This window comes from Esox lucius, chromosome 17, assembly GCF_011004845.1.
Source record: "Esox lucius isolate fEsoLuc1 chromosome 17, fEsoLuc1.pri, whole genome shotgun sequence".
Classification (NCBI taxonomy): Eukaryota; Metazoa; Chordata; class Actinopteri; order Esociformes; family Esocidae; genus Esox; species Esox lucius.
In genome coordinates this window covers 21,522,557-21,548,170 of record NC_047585.1, presented here as the reverse complement: position 1 = coordinate 21,548,170, position 25,614 = coordinate 21,522,557, and the positions used below count along the sequence as shown (strand labels likewise).

Genomic DNA, 25,614 nt, shown 5'->3' with positions numbered 1-25,614 from the left:
CAAACACAGCAAGTATTTCTGTCTCATCAGACCACATGACCTTCTCCCATTCCTCCTCTGGATCATCCAGATGGTCATTGGCAAACTTCAGACGAGCCTGGACATGCGCTGGCTTGAGCAGGGGGACCTTGCGTGCGCTGCAGGATTTTAATCCATGACGGCGTAGTGTGTTACTAATGGTTTTCTTTGAGACTGTGGTCCCAGCTCTCTTCATGGCATTGAACAGGTCCTGCCATGTAGTTCTGGGCTGATCCCTCACCTTCCTCATGATCATTAATGCCCCACAAGGGGCATTCTTCCATTTTCTAATAATGGCGCCAACGGTTGTTGCCTTCTCACCAAGCTGCTTGCCTACTGTCCTGTAGCCCATCCCAGCCTTGTGCAGATCTACAATTCTACCCCAGACAGCTCTCTGGTCTTGGCCATTGTGGAGAGGTTGGAGTCTGTTTGATTGTGTGGACAGGTGTCTTTTATACAGGTAGCGAGTTCAAACAGGTGCAGTTAATACAGGTAATGAGTGGAGAAAAGGAGGGCTTCTTATAGAAAAACTAACAGGTCTGTGAGAGCCGGAATTATTACTGGTTGGTAGGTGAACAAATACTTATGTCATGCAATAAAATGCAAATTAAATTAATTAAACAGTTGTTTTTATACTACGACACAACTGATTCTCCCTTCCTCTCGACTGATCCTCTGCGCGGTTTGAGTTTCTCCTCTCTCTTCTTGGTTTTCTGTTAGTGTGGCTACATTTTTTCTTTTAAAAAGTATGTTTGCGCTTGTTTAGAAACTGATTTGACACCAAACCTCAAGCATGAGGGAATCCTTTTATGCACCTTGTTCATTTTGAGAATGCGTATTGACACACAAAACACTGGAGAGGCAAGCCTAACTGTACAATATGATACACTCATTTGTTTGTCTTATTTCAAGACATGACATATACAAAAAAAAATAATACATCCTACTACACAAAAGTTAATGTCAAGCCAATTAATTATGAAACCACTTCTTTGGATTCTGGAAGCTGAGGAGCATTTCAAGTTGCGTTTTATTGGTGAACAGAGTCACACCTTATCATGGCACCTCAACAAGAATTAAATCACTTTCATGTTGTGACAACTTTTTATATGTAATCTCACATGGCTTTAGTAGGCATCCACAAAGGCACACACTTTGCAGATAAGACAAAATGTAGATTCATTATCATCATGAATACATCCAAATGCCAAAAGAAACGATAAAACAAACAGAAAATGCACCAGTCATTGTCATTTCAGTTCCTTTTCTTGGGTGTGACTGAGTTAGCACAAATACCCTAAAATAAAAGATGACAATTCATAATATAATCTCTTTGTAATTGTTTGATATGAAATCCAAACCTTTGAGGACCATGACATAACATCCTAACAAATTATGGAAGCATTTTGTGACATTTTTGTTCTGTTTTGCTGGTTTACTTCCGCATTAAAAACAAAGGAAGTGTTTGAATATTATTAGTATACTATTGGAAAGAAAATCGATGCACATGAAGGCTTATAATACTTTGGGATTTTCATTTTTTTCAGAGAGAAAGGGAATATTGGTCAGATTGACTTGCATCCACATGTAGGACTAAATCAAGCATCTGATTAAATTACTATAGTTTTGTTTTCTACAATTATTCTTAATGTAATAACAGACAACAGGACGTATCAAAAACACTTCTCTATTGAATCATCTACTGTACTTGATTGCTGTGGTGTAGCTCAAAACACCTTGTATGAGAAATAAATGCTATCCTAGAGCACATTTCATCAACACATGATAATCACAGTTCACTCCTCCCCTACTTTGCTCAATGTCATGGCCTTGAGTGTCCCTCAAAAACACAGATAGAAAACTCTGAAGGTGTATTGAAGTAATTCCTAACAGAAAACACATCCTGTTAAAACAGTCTTTCAATTATATTTTCTTAGGGGCTTAATTTTTCATTTTGTGATAACCACACAGAGATCTGATATAAACTAATTAACACAAGGACATAATTGGTAGTGGGATTTCGTGTCACCTATAGAGCTGTCACCTTTTAGATACCTGAGAGACAGGGATAGGAAAAGCAGGATCCACAAAAACCCTGTGTGATTTACCTTCCCTGTCCATCCATCACACTGTCTGTCTGGGGTCAATCTAACCTGTCAGTCACACAGGGCCAGGAAACCCAGGCTGTGCCTCGTTTCCTACAGTCTGATAGCATTAAGATCATTGATCAGTCAAAGAACCCTTTTACAAGAGAATCTGTTAATAATGTGAATATTGAAAACCATTGCACATCTACAGTACGAGGGATTCAAATCAATCTTTGATGCATTGGCAGATACCTTTTTTGCCCATTTTCATTAATTAAATGAATCTGTAAAACAATGATCTCTGTTTAATATACAAACTCCCCCCACCACAATCTCAAAGCAAAAATATCATTTTGGAGAACTCCTAAAATCTCTTCTGGTAAGAATTAATTCTATGAATTGCTTTAGTAACTGAATTGAATTATTTACCCATTCATTTGGGATTATAAAACACAAAAACACAAATCAGTAGGTCATTGTGCAGGGTGTACTGCCTCTCCTATCATGTTATATCATACTTTTTTACTGCAGCATTGGCATTGGCAAGTTTTTGCTTGATGACGGTGCTGCTCCGGTGCCATCTGGCAGAGAATAGGGTAGGAGAATTGCATCCAGTGTGATGATAATTTCCTCTGTTAGCCAGGATAAGTCACTGTATGATCCATACCACCGGGCATGTACATGTGTACATAAAATTTACCAATTTGCTGAGAAAAACCCAGAAATGACTATTTCAGATACCAACCAACTCTGCATTTAAAATTCCAGACCAGGGGTATTCAACTCAACTGTCAAGGTGATCTGATTAGAGGGTTGAATTGGAAAACATCTATTAGAACTGGCTTTGAGGTCCAGAGTTGAGGTTGAGGGTACTAGACTTTCTTTGTTTTATGGGTGCTTTGCAATGTAACCCCAAGCAAATGTATATCTAATTTCATTTGCATCTTTTGGGTGTCAACCAATCTATGCATTTACCTTTTCCTATCCACACCCTTGACCCCATACCGATCTCTGGAGACCTTCCCCATTCCTCAGTTCTGTCATTTGCTCATCCCTGATCACTGGAGACCTTCCCCATTCTTCAGTTCTGTAATTTGCTCATCCCTGTTCTCTGGAGACTTTCCCCATTCTTCAGTTCTGTCATTTGCTCATCCCCGATCTCTGGAGACCTTCCCCATTCCTCAGTTCTGTCATTTGCTCATCCCTGATCACTGGAGACCTTCCCCATTCCTCAGTTCTGTCATTTGCTCATCCCCGTTCTCTGGAGACCTTCCCCATTCCTCAGTTCTGTCATTTGCTCATCCCCGATCTCTGGAGACTTTCCCCATTCCTCAGTTCTGTCATTTGCTCATCCCTGACCACTGGCTGCGTCACCTTGAACTTCCGCTCCCTAAGAAACCAACACTTGGGCCCTCTGAATGCATGTCAGGTGGAAGAGTAAACGGGATATTCCTTGTGAATATCTGTTCCTCCTTGGTTTATATTTTTCTTTTAAAAACCTGACCTACTGTTATTTTCTGCTGTCTCTATAATAAAAACAAAATCTAATCAACTGGTACAATACTTTTAATGGTTAAGTAACATAAAACACATTTGCTCATTTGCATGTGTTTGTGCCAAGATTATAAAAGCAGTTTAGCTAATGTTATGGCATCTATAACTAACGTAAGAGAGGTAGCATCTCCATAATAAATGTTGGACACAACCAAAAACTACAGTTGTGTTGTGTGAAAACAACAATTATCTTTTTGTTCTCAAGAAAGAAATATGCCAGGATAAAGTCTGCATAAACAATTCTTGGTCTCCCTTTCATGCCCTCTGTTCACTGAGCCACGGCAGATTAAACAGGTGTTGAGGATTAATCATAACAGATTTATGGGAAAACAATGAACAGGAGGAGTGATGCTTTGTACAATAAGGACTATAAAGCTCTGGGAGCGAATAGACACAAAAAGGCACCACGGCATGTGGCCTTGATTTTAAAACCAGAACCCCAGGTACAGAGGCCGGCCTTGGACTTGATGTGGCACGGCACCAGTTCCAGGGAATGGTCCAAGCTAATTGGCTCTGTCCGATGCCCAAAATAACATCACCAACACAAGGACTGGGATGTGGGCCAGGATTGGCAGGCAGATGCTGAATAGCACCATGCTGGCATGGAAGCCATTTCAATGCAGGTGTTGGACTCGGATTGGAGCTGGGCTCCAAAAAAGCTCAGTGGGAATGTCACTATAACCGATTTCTATCTTTTTCTCTCTGGAGTTGAAACTGGATCCAAAACAACTTGCTTACCTTTCCAACAAATTTGTGAAATGGAACGTAATCAAAACCTGCAGACAGGAGAAAAGGTTCAGCAAGTTCATATAGTGAATATCAAAAGTCTACACACCCTTATTGAAATTCACTTTTTGTAGACAAAACTATAAAGTCTCAAATCAAGACAAATCATGTCTGATCTTCTATACCTTAGATTTTTAATAATGATAATACTAATTATAATAATGAATTAATGTCAATACCTTGGTTGCATTAGTTTGCACACCCAACAGAAAGTTTGTGGAAGCACCTTTTGCTTTGGATTACAGCATTAAGTCCCTTTGATCTCTATAAACCTAGACCATCTGGAATGTTATCCCACTTCTCTGCAATGGTGTTCAAGCTCAGTGAAATGACAAGGGGATCTAACCAGATATTGTAGGAGTTACGCTCATACATCTAATCATATAATCTACATATACGCTCATATAATCTAATCTGTGAGGTGCGATTACATTCAGTATCAACATGTGACTGTTACCATTGCAACCCAAACATGAAGGGCAGAGTATTCACAGTTATAGTGGATGTTTGCTAAGACAGTGGGGTCAGGCATGTGGGTGGATGGAAAGACAACCCATATTCACTGATGCTTGCATGTTCATATCAATTGATGAGAGATGCTTTATCTTTGTAACCCTAGTTTTACAGGTGAATTATTTTGAAACCTGAACCTTAATCCTAACCTCTACTGTTAAACCGAACTTTAACCCTAACCTTAAATATAATTCGTAATGAGATGTTTTCAGGTGTCCCCTAATGTAACTAGAATGAATGACACCTTAAGGGTAGATGACAGCAGGGTTGGTGCCAAAATATCTAGCTATTCATTTTGGAGCTATTCACCTCCATCCTGACCAAAGCACCTGTCCCTGTTGAAGAGAAGCAGCCACGTAGCATGATGCTGTTGCCTTGAGAATAGATACTGTATACTCTGTGTGATGTGCAGTGCTGGCTTTGAGCCAGACATATTTTGGGATTAAGGCCAAAAAAATTCTACTAACGTCCAGGTTTTGGGAAATTTACCAATAATACTTTTATATTTCCCTCCTAATATGGACCTTTCAATAATAAGATCAAAAATATTTTGTTAGCTCCTTGAACACCACAGCCATCTTTGTTCTTCTATGCAAGCAAGAAAACTAGCATGTGTGCTGAGGTTTCTTCTAGTGGAACATTCAATTTAATCTTAGCACTATGAGCTCGGCCAATTCAAACCATTTTGGAAATACAAGGTTTCAGAAGTGGTCCAACACTGTTTTCCCTTTGATATAAAATATATTCGAGAGCAGAGGTTGCATTAACTTAGCAGAAACTCTAAACAAAATCTGTGTTTTAAATTTGGTGCCAAATTTGGTATCCAATGGAAGGCAACAACATTTTTGCAACAAGTTCAATAAAACATTGGTGCTCTGGTCATTCACACCAGCATGTCATCAATGGGCATCTATACTACGATTCGGCAGAGTCTTTGGATAAAACGTATCTTTGCGCATATGTGAATATTGTGTTAGGATAAATAAATTATAATTCAATGTCATTATTTGTGATCTGATAATTCTGCACTCATATTTTGCAGAATGCTCAGCACTGAATTGGCTTATTTGGCTGTTAGTAGCCAACTGAGACATTGAACCTGCTGTTCAAATTTGGATTTTAAGAGGTCCACAGTTCTTCTCACTCGAAACTATAATGCTATGATGGAGAAGGGCATATGTTCTTTAAATGGTTACTTCTATAAATAGTTACATCAAACTCAAACTGTTTACGCTACAATGGAGTGAGTCCTAAGCCATCAGTAAAAAAGGCACATAAATGACACAAATGTAATAATCTACATCAATTAAATACTGTTGTATACAAAGTATGTGAATGGAGTTTCACTCATTCCACTCATCACTCAGCCCCAGGCATCCGACATTAATTTCCCACTCCCCTAAAAATCTATGTATTTATTTTTCAATAGAGGAATAAACAGAGTAAAACATCCTGTAGTAATCTGTATATGGTTTGTTTGTAATGATATAATGATAATATTAGTTTGTTTATAACAAATATTTGACTGGCCTAGTCGAAAGTATACATTATTCTCAGTTTGTGAGTGGAGCTGTGGAGTGATATTTGAGCAGTCAAGAAAGGTGTCAATCAATATCACTCTAGTATCACTTACTTCAAGGTCAGCATTCTGCAGTGATACAGCATCCCATTTCATTTGGCTGAGTGGGACTATCATTTGCTTTTCAACAGGACAATGATCCAAAAGACACCTGCAGGCAGTGTAAGGGCTATTTCAACACAGAATGACATTGCTGCATCAAATGACTAGATGGTAAGTAAACAATCAATGGTAAGCATTCACCTGTGAGTGGTCATAACTTTTTGGGAAACAAGGTTGAATATATATGTATATATATCACAAAGAGTGTTAATTTAGTCAGCATTTCCTGATTTAGTCTAGTCTTAGTAATTTTGACTAAATTATCTAAAAAATGTTGTCACATTGGAATGAGGATTAAGTTGAGTTATTGTCAAAATGACAAAAAACAGTGAGCCATTGTAGTTAACCAATTGCCCTTATGTTTTAGTCACATTTTAGTTCAATCAAAATAATTGCCGCATTAACTAGTTAATTTGTTTATTAGTAAACATTTCAATGACACCCACAAACATAAAGAGCTAACACATTTTTCTGCATAAACATTATTGGGCACATTATTGGAGTTTTCGACTGAGCATTGCCCAGAGCATAACACTTCCTCCACCAGCTTGTCGTCTTCCCACAGTGCATCCTGGTGTCACTTCCCCAGGTAAATGGCGCACACATACAGGGCCATGTGATGTGATGCAGAAGAAAATGGAAGTCATTGGACCAGGCAAACTTGTTCCACTGCTCCAAGGTCCAGTTCTGACGCTGGTGTGCCCATTGAAGGCACTTTCGACAGTGGTCACACGGGCACTCTGAATGGTCTGCGGCCACGCCAACCCATACGTAGCAGGGTGCGATGCACACTTCTTTTTCCTCCTGTAACCATATTTACAATGATGACTTGTGCCACAGGAGACCTTCTGTCGGTTCGGACCAGGCAGGACAGCCTTTGTTGCCCTCACGCATCAATGAGCCTTGGGCGCTTTGTGGTTTGTCCCTCCTTGGATCACTGTCGATAGGTACTGCTGACCGGGAGCACCCCGCAAGACTTGCCATTTCACTGGTCTGGCTGTAACAATTTGGCCCTTGTCAACAGTTTACTCCAGCCCATTTCTCCTGCATCCAACACGTTGACTACGAAAACTGATTGTTTACTTACCATCTAATCTACTTAGACCTTTACATGTGCAGTTGTTAGGAGATGATCAATGTTATTCACTTCACCTGTGAGTGGTCATAATGTTTCAGCTCAACAGCAAGAGAGAGACAGAGGGAGAGAGATCCAGCAAGAGCAGGGAGAGGGGGAAAGATTGATAGAGGGAGAGAGAGATTTAAAAAGCAGAACCAGTTCTTTGTGTCTTGCCCATGCTACTACACTACTGTTGACAGCCCCCACCGGACACAACATGATCTTGTGCTCTTTTCAAGTTCACATTTTTTCCATTGTGAAAATGCAAGAACCAACCAACTAAGTGAAGATGATAAAATGTACAATCAAATCACAAGGGAGGGCTGAAAATGACTTTGTTGTTTGGGGAAAAAAAATATTTTTTTCTTCAGAATCAAATTACACTTCCCCAGCAGGTTATTTCCCAGAGTGTCTTCTATTCTGTGGAAACGTCATTTAGCTCTCCTTGGGCTGCTCGACACTCGGAAGACAGAGATAGACAACAGAGCTGAAGTAAATGATTAATTATTTCTGCTAAAGGTTAGCTGGCATCATCCACTCGCCTCATTCTTTGTTGTTGCCTGCCAGTTTCGATAAGCTAGCTCTCCTAATCCAACCACAATATAGACTTTCCTCCCTATTTTCTTTGGCAAGATTGACTAATGTCCATCTCAGTGACATGATGCTTAGCCTTGGGTAGGACTGAGTGTGTGTGAGTTTGTATATACTGAATTAGTGATTGTGTTTGAGTGTGCAAGAGTGTGCATGTGTAAGTGACAGACAGGGAAATAAATGAGAAAAATACCAGGTTCTGTGACCACATGAAACAGTACAGCCACAAACACTAGAAGTGGTTTTTGGCAGAAAAAGTGGTATTGGCTTGTGATGCAGAAGTATCCCCACTGTAAAGTACGATGGTGGATATGTAATGTTGTCGAGCAGCTTTGCTATCAAATTCCCTGAGAAGTTTGTGTCTCCTATCAAACATTTTAAGAGAAGACTCAATTCTGCTATCTAAGCAATGTGAAGATGCACAAAGCACTAAATGCAGGGGTGCCAGTAATCCTAAAAGACAATTATTTAGAGATTTCCTGAATAGCATTTTTTTATTTAATGAATGTTCCCTACTGTAAACATTCATGCCAATGAAAAGCAATGACTATTTTACAAAGCCTTTAATTCTCATTTTCACCAACAGTGGCAATAATTCTGGATGGCAATATACGTCCCATTATAGGCAGTGCGGTTGAGGGCATCATTATAGTAGTCCATTTTGGTATAATATATTGCCATATCCCTTTAGACGACCTGGGTGTAGTTGTGATTAGAGGTTAATTGAAAGTTTACCACTTAGTCCTCTCAGGTTACTGAGAGGACAGCTAGGAAAATTAGTGCAAGGGAATATAAACTTTGTGATGGGACATATACACACTCACCTAAAGGATTATTAGGAACACCTGTTCAATTTCTCATGAATGCAATTATCTAATCAACCAATCACATGGCAGTTGCTTCAATGCATTTAGGGGTGTGGTCCTGGTCAAGACAATCTCCTGAAGTCCAAACTGAATGTCAGAATGGGAAAGAAAGGTGATTTAAGCAATTTTGAGCGTGGCATGGTTGTTGGTGCCAGACGGGCTGGTCTCAGTATTTCACAATCTGCTCAGTTACTGGGATTTTCACGCACAACCATTTCTAGGGTTTACAAAGAATGGTGTGAAAAGGGAAAAACATCCAGTATGCGGCATGTTGATGCTAGAGGTCAGAGGAGAATGGGCCGACCTATTCAAGCTGATAGAAGAGCAACTTTGACTGAAATAACCACTCGTTACAACGAGGTATGCAGCAAAGCATTTGTGAAGCCACAACATGCACAACCTTGAGGCGGATGGGCTACAACAGCAGAAGACCCCACCAGGTAACACTCATCTCCACAAATAGGAAAAAGAGGCTACAATTTGCACAAGCTTGGATTTGGATGAGTCTCGATTTCTGTTGAGACATTCAGATGGTAGAGTCAGAATTTGGCATAAACAGAATGAGAACATGGATCCATCATGCCTTGTTACCACTGTGCAGGCTGGTGGTGTAATGGTGTGGGGGATGTTTTCTTGGCACACTTTAGGCCCCTTAGTGCCAATTGGGCATCGGTTAAATGCCACAGCCTACCTGAGCATTGTTTCTGACCATGTCCATCCCTTTATGACCACCATGTACCCATCCTCTGATGGCTACTTCCAGCAGGATAATGCACCATGTCACAAAGCTCGAATCATTTCAAATTGGTTTCTTGAACATGGCAATGAGTTCACTGTACTGAAATGGCCCCCACAGTCACCAGATCTCAACCCAATAGAGCACCCAATAGGTGAGTGTATATCACATATAAATATTAAAAATATATATATATATATAAATAACCTGAATCCATATTCTTTGTAAATGTACGTTATCGTAATATGCCGGTAGTTCTTAGTAAAGGTAGCTACTCTGTCGCCACGAGCCAAACATTCAAAGGTCATGTGTTTCACTGCCTATGCAAATCCCCAATGCTTCTCTTCAATCAAGTACAGAAGTCAATTGATCATGAAGCAATCTGGAACTCAGGGATGAACTCAGTCTGGTCACTTGAATTTATGTATGTGTGTGTGTACTTACATAGTCATCATAAGCGCCCATAACGTGTAGGTCGTTTACTACGAACCGTATATTAAAATGGAATGTGTTCCTGGGGCTACACAAATGTTTCAAAACCCAGGACTCAGGGATAACAAGTCAATGGCATGTGTCCCTGGGCCTAAACAGACTGTTTCGAAATCGAGGATTCAGGGATGCCAAGTCTGGTCGCTTAGACTTACCTATTTAAATTTAATTATCTGCAGCCCTACCAACTCGAGTATGAAGATGAACAACGAATGCCGTCGTAATCTATATTTCACATTAAAACAAACTATCCCTTTCAAGTAATAAAGATACATTACCAAAAATAGTTACATACCACCAATATTCAACGTCCTCACAAATCATATCCAAATCTACTAATTATACCGTAAGTGACTAAAACACCCCATAGCACTAGTGTTAACTATAGACTCCTAACTCGTTTAACGACACAACATGTTGGGATGTCTCTTTAATGAGAACAAACACAAATTCAAACTGAACACTGTGAGATATGGCTATTTATCATAACTGCAGACATCTAGAACATAATCATTAGCATTACTTTACGTCCCTTCATAATCATTAGCATTACTTTGCGTCCCTTCATAATCATTAGAATTACATTACGTCCCTTCATAATCATTAGCATTACTTTACCTTGGCAAACACAATGAACACAAAGGACAGGAACTGTCCCATTTAACCAATGCAAAATAACTGAATGGATGGAGCTTCGCTGCCGGTTGTTGCCAGTCATGCAACAACGGACAAACATTCTACACTGTTCTTGTAAAGTGCCTGTACAGTAAAATAAAACACATTGACTGTTAATCCCTTTATGGGGAACAAGGGAAATCCAAACACTGCAGATAAATGTCCACAATATCATACATTTAGTAACATTCCCGTTTACTCAGTTTCACACCTCCCTAGGTGAGCTCAGGAGAGTGGGGGCTGATGGCCCACACCTGGTGTTACAGATCTTTAGAGAAGCAAATATAATGCAGGACACTTGATTAACATGACTAGGTTGGTGTGGCCAGACGCGTCTCTTCATTGAATACACTTCCACTCTTCTTCAACAGACATTTCTCATATACACTACATGATCACATAATCAACAAGGCCATTAGGAAGAATCAGCAAATGAACAACCAGGTCATCGGTTGGGATACAAAGTTTCTCCCATGTAGCTCACTACATTCTCTCAGTTTCTCAAAATGTGTGAATGTACCAAAATACACAGCTGGACTGATTGGCAGGAGGCAGGTCATTCTGGTTAATTATGTAATTTGTTTCACTTCAGTTACATTTCAAGGCACCTAAAAATTGGAGATTGGCACGGATAGTCAAATATTCGAATAACCAATATTAAGTCTGTATTCTGTTGGGAGATCAGAAAACGGTGCATTATGCAAATAGCTGTCTAGCTTAGCTAACCAGCTTCTCTAGACTCCTCCATCCAATAAACTCAGTGTCATGCGTGTTGATACATTTTGGCTTCTACTCTAGTTCTTTAGCCAAGTTTTGTGACTGTACAAAACTGCTTCCTCCATACGTGTGCTTGGACTCACACACACAGCCATTCTGCTGGAGTTAGATTAGAAGGATAACCACTCCTCCACACGTTATGTAATAGTGCCCATGTTCTTTCGGTAGTAAAATAACACACACAAAAAACATGTATTTCTGGTAACCGAATACTTTTTGGTAATAATAAATACTATTTGGATATTGATGGAATGTACATTTCTACTGACAATGTTATAGCATCATATATAATATGACAAAAATGGGTATATTTCTCTTCCCAGTTGAGTTGCTGACACCCGATAGCTTGTACAAGTGCTGGATAGATATTATAGCTATTCATGTCATAGTATGTTACTACAACCTGTCAGTTAATATAGCATAATTCTAATTAAATCCATTAAATCTATTCTATGAAAGGACATTACCCATGTTTGACAGGGCTATAATAAAACCAGGAATTAAATTGTTTGCTCAACTTATATTGACTAATTGATAAGAAAAAGTGTAATCTAAAATGTATTAGAATTTTACTTGTCACCTGAAACAGGTAAAATAAAGGCAATTTTCAGTGACATCCTTTCATTTAAAAGAAGAAACCAGGCAAGCCTAGTTCAGCCAGCCCACTATAGAAAATGTTGTCACCTTGAGATTCAAACCCAGGTCGCCTGTGTGAACAGCTGTGTCATTAACCACTGCACCACAGAGCTGTACATTTGCTGGGTGTCAGTATAGCTCTTGTCTCTCTTCTAAACAAATCCTCTTTTGCCACTGGCAGTTTTAATAGTTAATTGGCCATTCGTGAATGACATTGATACAGTTAAACTGACTAATGTACTGTGTTTGCCACAGGCCGTTTGAACAGCGTATTAGCCAGTAACAAGGTTTACCTGTATCTACTAACTTACTGGAATAGTCATTTAAATTAATAAATTGAGCAAATGCTAGCGAGTCTGCCAAAGCTATTTTATTTCATGGCATAAGAACATATTTTTTTGTTTCATGGCAAAAATAAAAATTAATTTGTGAATTACATTAATACAACTATCAATAAAGGCGACGATAACTAACTTTGTCATCAAGTGAAAAAGACGAGAGAAGCATGAAATAATTAATAAATGTCGCTGCTTTCAATAGATTTGAACGTAGGTCTTCCACATGAGAGGCACTGTCTTTAACCACTATGCCACAGCATTACATGTTTCAGCGGTCGCTAGACTCCATTGAGGATTGTGTAAAACTGACTAACGTTTCTTAAGTTTACCTACACTACAAATAGCATCTATGAACTGTATTGCTTTTCCCACTGGCCGTTTTAACAGCTTATTAGCCAGTAATAGGCTTACTAGTATCTACTAACTTCCTAGGAATAATTATAAGAATTTTGCAATTTTTAGCGAGACCGAACATTAACTAATCCATGCCAGAAACAATCCCAATATAACCGTATAGAGTTTCAGGTTTCGGTTTTAGCCAGCAAAGTTTTCGCCAATACGGAATAAATCATACGAACTTGGGACCTATAGTTTACAAGTCCACTTCTCTAACCACTACGCTATTTAACAAGCGTTAGTCAGTCAGGCACTCAGTCAGTAAGAGACATTCGCTCTTCTTAGGAAAGAAAAAGGTGCAGTGGTCTCTTAATATTTTCCGGAGGTGTGTACTTCTGGGGGCCGCTCCATCGCCACTACCATGTCCCTTTCCTCATGTTGACTTTGACAACACTATTGAAAACATTCCCAGGGGAAACACTAGTGTGGTTTACTTTACCCTATCTGTGTAAGTGATGGATCTGTCACGCCCTGATGTGTTTCACCTGTTGTCATGTCTCCACCCCTCACCAGATGTTCCCGGTTCCCCATTAGCCCTCTGTGTATTTAACCCCTGTTCTCTGTTCTGGCAGTTGCCAGATCATCTTGTCCAGTACAGTTTCCAGCGGTCCTTATTTCCAGTGTTCTCCCTGTTGCCCTCTTTGTCTATCTGTCTTCCCATTTTTTTTTTATCTCTGCCCTGTTTGTTTCCCCGACCAACGCTCCTGTCTGCCCCAGTGTACCTCTGCCAGTCTGCTCTAGTCACTGACCTTTACCTGACCACCGACCAACGAGCCTGTCTACCCCAGTGTACTTCTGCCATTCTGCTCTGTTGCAGACCGTTGCACACTCACCGATTACGAGACTGCTTTTCCCTGAACCTGTTATTAAACATATTACATTGAATCTATCCTGCATTCGTGTCCACATTTGGGTCCACTGTTCTATCTTGTGTCAGTATCAATCATGTTGGAATTTTTAAGAGGAAATTAGGCCTCAAGAACTGTGCTTTGTTTGGTACATTTTTTTATTTTTCACTCATAAAGCTAATCATATTAGTTAATAGTCATATCTATTTGTCGGTGTATCCTCTTTTTGAATTAGCTTATGCAAATAAATACTTGAGAACTATAAAATAATGCATATGGTAATGAATTGAATGTGTTTGGAAAGTGAAGCTGATCACAACTCTGTAAACCATACTTCATACATATATTTGCATTCCAAATGAGATACAAATCAACACTTCATGACATCTCATGAACCTTGTTCACACTTAGCTAACAACAAAAACTGTGTTCAAGCTGTAAGCATTTGGGTGTGTACACCACAGAGAGAGATAGATTGGGAGTGAAAGAGAGATATACCAATAAAGTTCAGCAAGTTCATAGTCTTTCCATATGCTCAGCTAAATAAGCTCAATGAATCCCACAATCAGTAGTATAATTAGCAATTTTATCATTGGTGAGTGTTGTCAAGTGGATTATGGCAAACACATTTAAAAACTTAACAAAACCAAGTACACCATGGCAGGCTAGCTGTAGTGCTTAATTGCTTGCCTTGTCTTAAAAGCTGCAGAGAAGAATACATACTTAAGATTTGTTTAAATGTATAGTTTCCTCTTACAGAAGAATACATGTAAAACTCATGCTGTGATGCTGCCTTAAATAGTTACATGTCTGACCAAAAAGGGCTTCATTAAAAACTAGATAAAGGAACAATAGTTTTTTAGAATGAGGAAACAAATTATTATATATTAAAAGCCAAGCAGGAGCTGCCTCCAAACAGGAAAGTATTGATTGTTTGTGAGATTATTAATTTATCAAGGACAGAGATTGCACAGACGTTTTAATACATATATTTTATTCTTCTTGAGAGAAGCTCCACAGGACTGAGGAATAATCTGGAAAATTTTGTTAATCCAGTACACAGGCCTACATCTCACATGCTATTAAACAAACAAGAATTTCTATAGTCTACTACAGCACTCTGCACATTGGGCTGTAAAAACGTTTCTGTAATAACTGTAATTCTCTGCTTTATTGTGTTCGCATGGGACTAACCTAACATATCAAATGTTCAAAGAAATGTCTGCAAGGTCCCCCACATAATCATCACAAGAAATCGCCTCTAACCAAGAAGATTCCCTTGTGGACCTTGCTTCCCAATGTAGCTAAGATAGTAAAGTCCTTGCCCATTTGTAGAAAACGACTGAAACCCTACCTTCTTAAAGAGTATTTAAAATCACTTAATCCGCCCACCACCAACAAAATACTAGTCTTGAGAAGATGGCTGGCCCTAGGCATAAGCAACATTAGTGGTCGCTTAGGGCCCCTGACTGCCAGGGGACTGACCTGTTGCCAATTGACCTAATTAATTGTGTGTTTTTCCACCAAGTTTAGATTTTTTAGGATTACACAACTTGTCCTAACTTTTTTGAAATGTGTTGCTGGCATCAAATTCAAAGTGGGCATATATTTTTCAGGAAACAATAACAGTTTCAACATTTGATATGTTGTCTGTGTACTATTCTCTATTCAATATAGGATTTAAATGATTTGCTTATCATCACATCCTGTTATTATTTTACACAGCGTCCCAACTTTTTTGTAAACAGAGTTGTATTTCCAATGGGTGAAGTCACCATTCCAGAGGGGAATCATAATGTGTTGAGACATCACGTTATGGAATTCCATGTAGGGACTAGATGCACATTGGAAGCTTTGAAAGGTAGGCTTCCCAATTCCCCGACCAGAGGTTGAAAGAGCTGGAAAGGTTTCTAAAGATGGGCAGGGACAGTCATATCCTAGCTGCAAGAGGAAGCAATTTCCACAATAGCGCTGCACGGGCAATAAAAATTGGGCTGAGCCTTTATGTAAGGTTGGGGTGGCCAAGAGACAAGAGGTGCCAGAACCAAGGTCATAATGTAGGGATTGATCATTGCCTGAAGGTAGGGAAATTCCCTTTACAGATCAGTAGGCAAGCACCATGGTTTTGTAGTGGACGCAAGCCTCAACTGGAAGCCAGTGGAGTGAGCAGAACTTTTGTTACCTTCCCTCTATCTGCTAAAGCACTGCCAAATCACTTGAAATCACAATCTTCTTCATCTAACCCCATGAAACCATTTAACAAAACACAAAAAATAGAAAGGACAAAGGTACAAGAGAGGCTAAGATAGGTGGTAAATAAAGAACAAGCTAAAGGTCTGGTAAATGTGAAAACAATGAACTTGGAATATCAAAACAGGCTTTGTATGTTGCACGAAACAAACAATAGCACACAACTGAAAGGTGGAAACAAAACAGAACATAGAGGGTGACTGAGTGAATACAAGGGACTAGAAACACAAGTGACTAGAACAAAGGTGATGAGAGACAAGGTCGTACAGGTTGGTGTGGCGGTGAGCTGAATGAGGTTAGTGACCTGGTAGAGGGCGTGACACCTTTCCCTTCCCCTAGAAAGATTAGAAACAAAACAGTGATCAGAGTGACCGAAGGCAGGCGATGGGAGGTTGAAGTCACCCATTAGGGTGATGGGTATGCCGATGGGAGGTTGAAGTCACCCATTAGGGTGATGGGTATGCCTGTTCAGCTTGTCAAGCAACTTGAAGAATTATCCAAGGGAAGATGGTGGACAATAAATGACAACAATGTTCAGCTTATTACAGTGACAGCATGGAATTCAAAACAGGGCAAAGATGGGTGAGCAAGGGGGAAAACAGAAAGTCTTCCCAGCAGACACAGACTTTGAGGAAAAGGGAGTCAGGTGAAGAGAGAGCAACTGTAAGTAACAGTGTTATAAAGTAGTCAATAAAGTAGCTATCAGCATCAACAAAGTAAATGCTAGACCCGTCCTCCTACATTGTCTTCGTTGAAGATGAGGTTGACAACATAACATGACCCCAAGCTAATCAGAACCCATGCAAAACATTATGTACTAATAATAATAGTACATACACACACAGACACACTGCCTCCTCTCCATCCAACACTGTAGGCTTCAGTTATGTACTGTATTTCCAGAGGTGCCAGAAAGTAGAGGGCTGCACTTCACAACAATTGCTCATCATTTGCACCGGGAAGTGTGGGCTATGTTCTGGATCTTTCCCCTTTATCTAAACTATCAGCAAAAATTCTGACACCCTCCTGAGAGAAAATGACAAATCTTGGTCCTTTGATAAAATTGTTAACTAGGTGAGTGCCAGAGAGATGGATAGTGGTCTGTCACAGCAGGCACGAACATGAGGATCCATTGATATTTCTCATTACATAGCACTATCCCCCTCCTCATGTTCCCTAATAACACTGCCACAAATGATGATAAATCACAGCCAAATAACGCAGCACCTCTCCTGAATATGATTGTTCTGTCTGGGTATCTTAACAAGCAGCGGAAGGGGGAGGCATCAATAAAAGTATAATGATCAATGCTATCCAACGAGCTGAGAGGGACCCACTCAATTTTATAGCCAGGGTACATCAGCATGGAGAAAAAGAGATGGCAGGTTTGTAGAAATAGAATAAAGTGTGGATCTGAATTTATTGATCGAGTGGGTAAATACTGGAATGAAAGAAAATAATCTAGAAGCTAAATAGGTGAAATTTATTCTCCAGGGCCATTAAGAGATTTGTTGTCTGTGGAGTTACTAGACACAGGCAGAGAAGACACCAGGTGGGGGAATTTAAGAGCTGCATTTTCTAACAGCATGCGGCAGTGAAGTGACTTCACACAGCTTTTCCTTGCAATGATCACCACTGCTGATCTGTACAGTTTAAATTAACATAGAATGACTAAACCAAATTCTAAGCTATGTTATAAAACTGCGCAAATTATTTTGAAACGTACTGTAGATCTAGATGAAATGCATTAGAATAATGTTAATCTGATGTCAGCCTCATTAGTTATCTTCTTAACCACTACATTCTCAGACAAAGCGCCTATAACCCCATCTCGTGCTTTCTGAAGGGTTTATAAAAGTGACCCAGTGTGAAATACATAAACCTCTGTTTATGATGTAAACCTGAGTCTGACATGATGTGCTTCAGGATGGCACCGGCTCTAAACTGATGCCATGGGGTACAAGGAACTGTCTGGTCTTTGAAACATTCACCCACTATCCACTGGAAGATCAGTCAGAAAATGTGGGCACCAATGTAACTTTTTGTAAGTCCTGGTCTTAAGCATAAAAACAGGGGAGGTATACCCAGCAAGTGGCTAGGTAGTCTCAGGTACAGGACAATTGTGTTGTCTCGAACACAAATATACACACAGATACAAGCTTTTCCAGCATTTCTATCAACCCATCTAAATACCGTTAACACTCTACTGTACAGTGGAGTAAGAACAGAAATCAGCAATATTTAATAAAAAAATTATTGACACAAAAATTATTGACACGTTCTGTAGTGTCCTGTAATATTTTAAAGTCAGACAAATATGGTCTGACACATATCAATGCAGGATGATGTTATACTGATATCATAGTTAATAAAATTCTGTCATTTCTAACGTATACATATTGTAAATACTATTTATGACATGATTCTGTACTTTTTCAACATCAGAAATGTCATTGCAGATACATAAATTCTGTACATTAAAGCTGCACAGTGTAGACTTTTGAAAATAATTCAAATATGAGAAACAGCGCCTCCAAATCTTCCCTCTAATCACACCCCAGCTGAGAAGTCCTTGACTGCAGTGTGCAGTTCAGGGCTGGTTTCAATGTGGGCAGAGTAATACACTTTAACCCAAACCCTTCCCGTCTCCTTCAAAGTCACCCAAGTTGATGTTCATGTCAAAGGCATCAATGTCAACGTGAATCTAAGTGAATCTTAATTGAACCTAACCAACTTAGATAAAAATATAAACCTTGTTGCTTAAGCTTTCATAAAGATGACTAATTACTTTAATAAAGAAACGGATAAAACCCACTGGTGCAAAATAAAGATAACTTACAGAAATGAGGAGAACAAAGAACATGCAGGAGAGAGAGTGCAGTGATGTAGTAACCACAACTAAAATAAACATTATGAAATATGTGCACATGTATGCTATCAGAAAGGAATATAGTGGGTAGCTACATTGTAGCTAACAATTAAAAATGTAGTTAATTTTAGTTTTATTTGGCTAGCCAACTTTTATTTTAGTAGGGTATTTTTGTTTGCATTTTGATATGATAATTTATCTTAAATAATTGTGCTAGTGGTTGTATTATCTGTTAAAGTCATACTCCTTTGGTCATTCATAACCCATACAAAAGTTGGCTAGTTTTTTTCTTTGAAAAACACTTGGGACACATTCCCAGCTTTTTCTTTCACTTGACTCTGCCTTCAAAAAGATTATCAGTAAACTGTATCACCATCATTGGGCCACCTCTGTTCTCAATACATGACCTAACCAATGTCTTCAGAGCATTCAGTATTTAAAGACTTGCCTTCAGTTGACTGACCTGTCATGATACAGCATCTTTTCTTGAACAATTTCAATAGTCCATAAAAAATGCTATGAAAGTTTAATAAATTCTTATTATTACATTAATTAAAAGTATTATTTATTATTATAAACGTAATATCAAATGACATGGTCCTTTTTTAGTCAGACCAGTAACATATAAATAAACACAAAAAACATTAATACCATTAACAAATTAACAAGAACACTTACTGACTAGATAAACAGTTTTACACATTTTCTCAGAAGACTTTTGTCACTAAAGGCAATGTGAAACTGTACCTTAACTTTAACTGTTTTAAACAAAACAAATACACAGAGTTTCAAAAGGTGATGATAAACAGCAATATGATACCACTGAGCATTTCACATGGCTGTAAATTGTGTTTCATGTCCCTAAGATTGCAGAGATTTTATTTTCTTGCTGTCTGCTTGTTTGATGTCCTGCATGTTGGTTGGAATCTTAAAGGTAACATCATAAATATAGCAGCTTTCGTTCATAGCACAATACTTTAAAAAGAGATATAGGAAAGTCCTTTTGATTCGAACTATAGGCATATTGCTCAAGTGTTGTTTGCTCAATATATTCAATATACATGGATTTTGTTAGCTGTACTGGACATACAGTATACTGGACATAATTAGTTATGTAGTTGCAACATTCTTTATTCGTACACGTAATACCTACATTTCTTGTACATTCTTGGCATACAACTATTACATTCTACAACTATTACAACTATACATTCTTGAAATCCAACACTACTGTTGTTTGCTCCTTGGGGTGTCTCTGTAAAGCTGTTGTAAAAAGGCCTTTATAAATAAATGTGATTGATTGGCACACATTTACATTTTTGTTAGTTCATAGTAACATGTGTACTGCTGTGTATATAACGGTCTGTAATTTGAATTGTTACCCAGGTGTTTACTGTATACTTTACGCTAGTTTATACGGAACATTACAGATTTTGGACCTTTACAGAAATTGTTTCCTCGTAGATAATTACAGAACTGAATTGGCTACACTTGGCAAGCAACTGTCATCTTTGCATCGCTACTTGGGAAGCTTCCAATGGCAATGTTTTGATTTTCAACACCTGTGGCTGCAGCTGTAAACACCAGCCATCTGTCCCTGCAATTCAAGATACCTGGGATTTACGACAGCTAGGGAAAATACAGATATGCAACAGTTTCTCACACAATGCAACATCTCGCAGGTCCTGGATGGGGCTTCCAAAATACCAAAGATGTGGAAAAGGGAGATTTTCCTCTCCAAGTACTAAACACATCAGACTAGGATTCCATGGCAAGAAAAATAATGGCTCCTGGGGGAAAATAAAACGTTGTGTTACCCTAGGTTTGCATGAAGGGCGTTTCTCCCAAACACTCAAGGAAATCCACTGAATTCAGTCGTTTTACACACACTAGTAGGAATTCACCCTTGTTCTCAGACAGTGCTCTGGCACCAACATCGCCCGTAAGTTACCATGTATGGCCAAAAGCTTTCCTTTAAGTCTGCGCGAATCATACGATGCCAAACAGTGTAACCCAAAAATCTTGAATAGCAATAAAAATATAGAGGAAAATTTGGACAGTTATTTAATATGTGTTTTTCGCATGGGAAATATACTCTTCATTAAATGAAAATTCAACACTCAGCATTATGTCACCCAACTTTAATATCACCTTCATGTAGCCTATAGAAATCCCATCTTTGTGGTTCTTCAGAATGAACAATTCATGTCTTCCACCAGCTGCCTTCACATTCAGAAGGATGTTTTGCTTACATACAATTCTTGGGATGGTGCTTTTATGTCAATCTATGTGTCTACTCCTCTGAAACCCATAAATGGCAAATAAACAAATAAATTACTCTTGACTCAAATCTGTTGAGTAACAGTGCATGGAAAGTGAATGAATCTGTTCTGCATTTATTGGCGGGTAAGGTCCTATTCAAAAGGGAACGTTGTACTAAACCCAGGGGGATGACAGTTGGATGTGCATTGAAATGGCACGTATTTTCTTTTTTTGCTTCTCTTAAATATGTTTAAAAGAAAGAAAATGGCAAACACAATTTTCTGCAAACACTTCCCATCTGTCTCAAAAAATGCACTCACTGAAATGCAGTGTATGGTAAATCTTACATCTTTGATTAATATCTCTTAGTCTCTCTGTTAAAGGAGCTCTTCAATCTGGAGGGACTTTAGGTAGTGTGTATCATGTCTGAGAGATGTGTAGGGGGAGAGATTTGTTTTCCACATAATTGGCCAGAAGGCCAACTGTGTGGATTGAAGGGCAAGCGAAATATGAAAAATTCATGTATTCATGTTTCGCTAAGGCTACATATTGCAATGATTGTGATATAAGAAGTGGCAAAACTCTGATGAAATCCAATTGAATTTGATGTTGTAACACAATGAAATGTGGAGGGGGGTGAGACCAAGGGGGTGAATACTTTCGAGAAGCACTGTAAATATGTGGCAAGCTGTGTATCAGAGATGTATGACTTCAGAGGTCCAAACCTTGCATATCCTTTCATATCCCCAAAAGCACTGTTTGATTTCAGTGAACCATCTTACAGGAACTGTAGTGACTTTGATACCATTTATGGTATTCCGGAAGTCAATCTAGCACTACAGTATTTCACTGGCGTTTTCTTGTCCATTACTGATTTCTGGCATGCTCCATTTAAAAAAATAGTTGTCAAGAAACTATCAAACCACTTCCAGCAAATGTGATGCTATTTGTCTTTGTATTCTTTTTTTAACCTTATTTTACCAATTACAACAACAATGTGGGAACAAATTAGGATTAACTGCCTTACACAGGGGAAGAGAAATATTTCCCAGACCCTAGCGAAAACATCCCAGCTTCGTCTATGTCGCTGGTCTTCTAGCTGCCATCATACCGTTTCTCATCTGCCCATCAACACATCCCTGGGCTGTCGTAAACACTTGTTATTTGACTTAGTGCCTGGTCAGCCAGCATTGTTAATTGCATTCCGTGTGCTTTTATGAACAGTGTTTGAAGGACTCTTTTGTGTAAAATAAAACAGTGGTTTTCAGCACCACCTCCGCATCTGCCTACCCACACCATGACACCTCTGCAGGTTTAGGGATTGAATCTACCAAGCTTTTGGTCACCGGTATGATGCTCTAACCCTAAAACTTTAAAAAATTCCAGCCAACTTTTAAAGGGGTTGCTAATCCATGGATACGTCCAAATACAGAAATAAAGATGGGAGGAGCACAAATCTTAATTACTTCATAAATACACAGAACTATACTACCAGTTATACTACCAAACTTAAGCAAGCAATAAATCCATAAAAATAATAATAAAAGAACACACCGCGGCACACAGACTGTGAAGATAAACTCAAACAGTGAAGGGTTCTAAAATACAGTGTTACAACATGAAATGATATACAGCTGGGAGAACAAGTATTTGATACACTACTAATTTTGCAGGTTTTCCCACTTACAAAGCATGTAGAAGTCTGTTATTTTTATAACTTCAACTGTGAGTGACGGACTTTCAGCTCCCTCCACAGATTTTCTATTGGGTTCAGGTCTGGAGACTGGCTAGGCCACTCCAGGACCTTGAGATGCTTCTTACGGAGCCACCCCTTAGTTGCCCCAGACCGAGGGAGATTGACCGTCATCTTGAACTTCTTCCATTTTCTAATAATTGCGCCAACAGTTATTGCCTTCTCACCAAGCTGCTTGCCTATTGTCCTGTAGCACATACCAGCCTTGTGCAGGTTTACAATTTCATCCCTGATGTCCTTACACAGCTCTCTGGTCTTGGCCACTGTGGAGAGGTTTGAGTATGTTTGAGTGTGTGGACAGGTGTCTTTTATACAGTTAATGAGTTCAATCAGGTGCAGTTAATACAGGTAATGAGTAGAGAACAGGAGGGCTTCTTAAAGAAAAACTAACAGGTCTGTGAGAGCCGGAATTCTTACTGGTTTGTACGTGATCGAATACTTATTTCATGCAATAAAATGCAAATTAATTATTTAAAAATCATACAACGTGATTTTCTGGATTTTGTTTTAGATTCCGTCTCTCACAGGTGAAGTGTACCTATAAAAAATATTACAGACCTCTACATGCTTTGTAAGTAGGAAAACCTGCAAAATTGGCAGTGTATCAAATACTTGTTCTCCCCACTGTAATTGGTCTGTAGATATACAATAGTATGCAGAGAATGTCAGTTTAATGCTCCGTGTTTTTTATGTTTCTTTTTTTACCTTGTGTCTGAACCCTAGAAAGTGTGGCTGCTATGTATATAATATAATTTGTAAAACAAAATTAAAATCTGAAACAGTAACCACTTATAAAACTGCATCCATTCAGAGCTGTTGAAAACCTGTTCATGCCAATGTTTCACAACATATCCTTCATCTGTTTTCCATTTCTCTTCTAACTAGGGGGACTTGGAGAGCCATGTGAAAAAACACACAAGGGCTAATTGGAGAAAATAACATCATTACAACTTATAATCACTAGCTGACATTGTTCCCAGCTAAAAACCATGGCAGCTGTGTAATTGAATTCCCACTAATGTCTGAGGTGGCTCAGAGCGACAGTAGAGGGAAGAGGAGAGGGAAGATGCAGAGCCTGGTGGTGCCTTAAGTCTTTACCCTGTAAATAAAAAGTCACAAAAAAGTGCTCACTCCAGATAAGAGTGACGCATGTCCCCAGTGTTTGTATTCTTAACAGGACAGAAAAGGTGTACTGGGATTTTTATGACAAAACACTATTACAGCCCTGAAGCTCCTGTGTTGAGATGGTGTTTGGGAGTAAGCCAGTGTCTACCTTATTACAGAAATAGCATGTTATTTGCTTACAATTTCCGTTAGCATTTTCTAAGCAAAATCACACACAGAAACCGCAATAAATCAATTGGACAAAATAATATATTGACTCAAGTCTTCTTCGATACATCTCGGAAAATGAATGTAAACAAGCTCGACCTCAGGAGACTTTTCAATATAATATACTCTATGAGGTTACCTGTGCACCAAAATAGTTATTCAATGAAGTGGCCACCACAGTCACTGGATCTCAACCCTACTAAGTTGTGGTAGGAGCAACTTGACCGTATTGTATGTAAGAAGTGCCCATCAAGCCAATCCAACTTGTGGGAGGTGCTTCAGGAAGCTTGGGGTGTTTCTTCAGATGACCTCAACAAACTGACAACTAGAATGCCAAAGGTCTGCAATTGCGGCAAATGTAGGATTTTTTGACGAATGCAACATTTGAAGGATACGATTATTATTTGAATTGAAAATCATTTAGGTTAGAAAATTATTTCTAACCTTGTCAATGATTATATATCGTATTCATTTTGCAATTTTGCAATATTTCCTATTAAAAAAAAATCAAAGTGACCCTGAACTTTTGAACAGGTGTATGTAATTATGTATTGCTTGCTATGTTTATTATTTGTATTGCCTTCTTTCCAGCAGTGATTTATGCCTAATTAATTAGTTTGAGTGTACTTAATGCAAGTGAATGTTTTTTATGATGATTATTTTCTAATGACAAAGCTAGGTATAAATATTGTAGAGAGAGAAGAGGGCCTGTCTCCAAGCCCATGGAGGAGACACAAATCCTTTCACCAGGTAGGAGCAGCCTGCCAGGTAGAAAACAGCTAAGCCACTTAAAGAAATGGCAAATGCGTAAGATAGGGATGGTGGCTAGAAACGTTTCTCCACAAACAAGTCAGGAGAGATGGATGTGTACTAATATAGTGTTAAGGAGAAGTCACAAACAGATGGCAGGTAAAGCACAATAAAAGCACTCTCCATTGCTACACAGAAAAAAAAGTTAAAATTTTTGGTGCTTGACAATACAAGTCAAGCACCAAAATATAATTGGTATGCTGTTGCAAAATAAAAACATTCCGGACAGC

The 25,614-nt window shown here is 38.9% G+C and overlaps 1 protein-coding gene across 5 annotated transcripts in view; it reads right to left on the bottom strand.

Annotated features, from left to right (window-relative positions):
* The window catches only part of fhit (fragile histidine triad diadenosine triphosphatase), a 343,560-nt gene that overhangs the window by 51,848 nt on the left and 266,098 nt on the right, over window positions 1–25,614 (bottom strand). The window contains exon 8 of one of the 5 annotated variants that reach the window (XM_013138296.3): window positions 15,804–16,693. The exons of the other annotated variants lie outside the window; for them this stretch is intronic. Within the exon in view, the coding sequence (XP_012993750.2) occupies window positions 16,655–16,693 (39 nt within the window). The 3' untranslated portion in view covers window positions 15,804–16,654. Of the gene's footprint in view, window positions 1–15,803; window positions 16,694–25,614 lie in introns of those variants that run through there. 5 annotated transcript variants of the gene reach the window in all.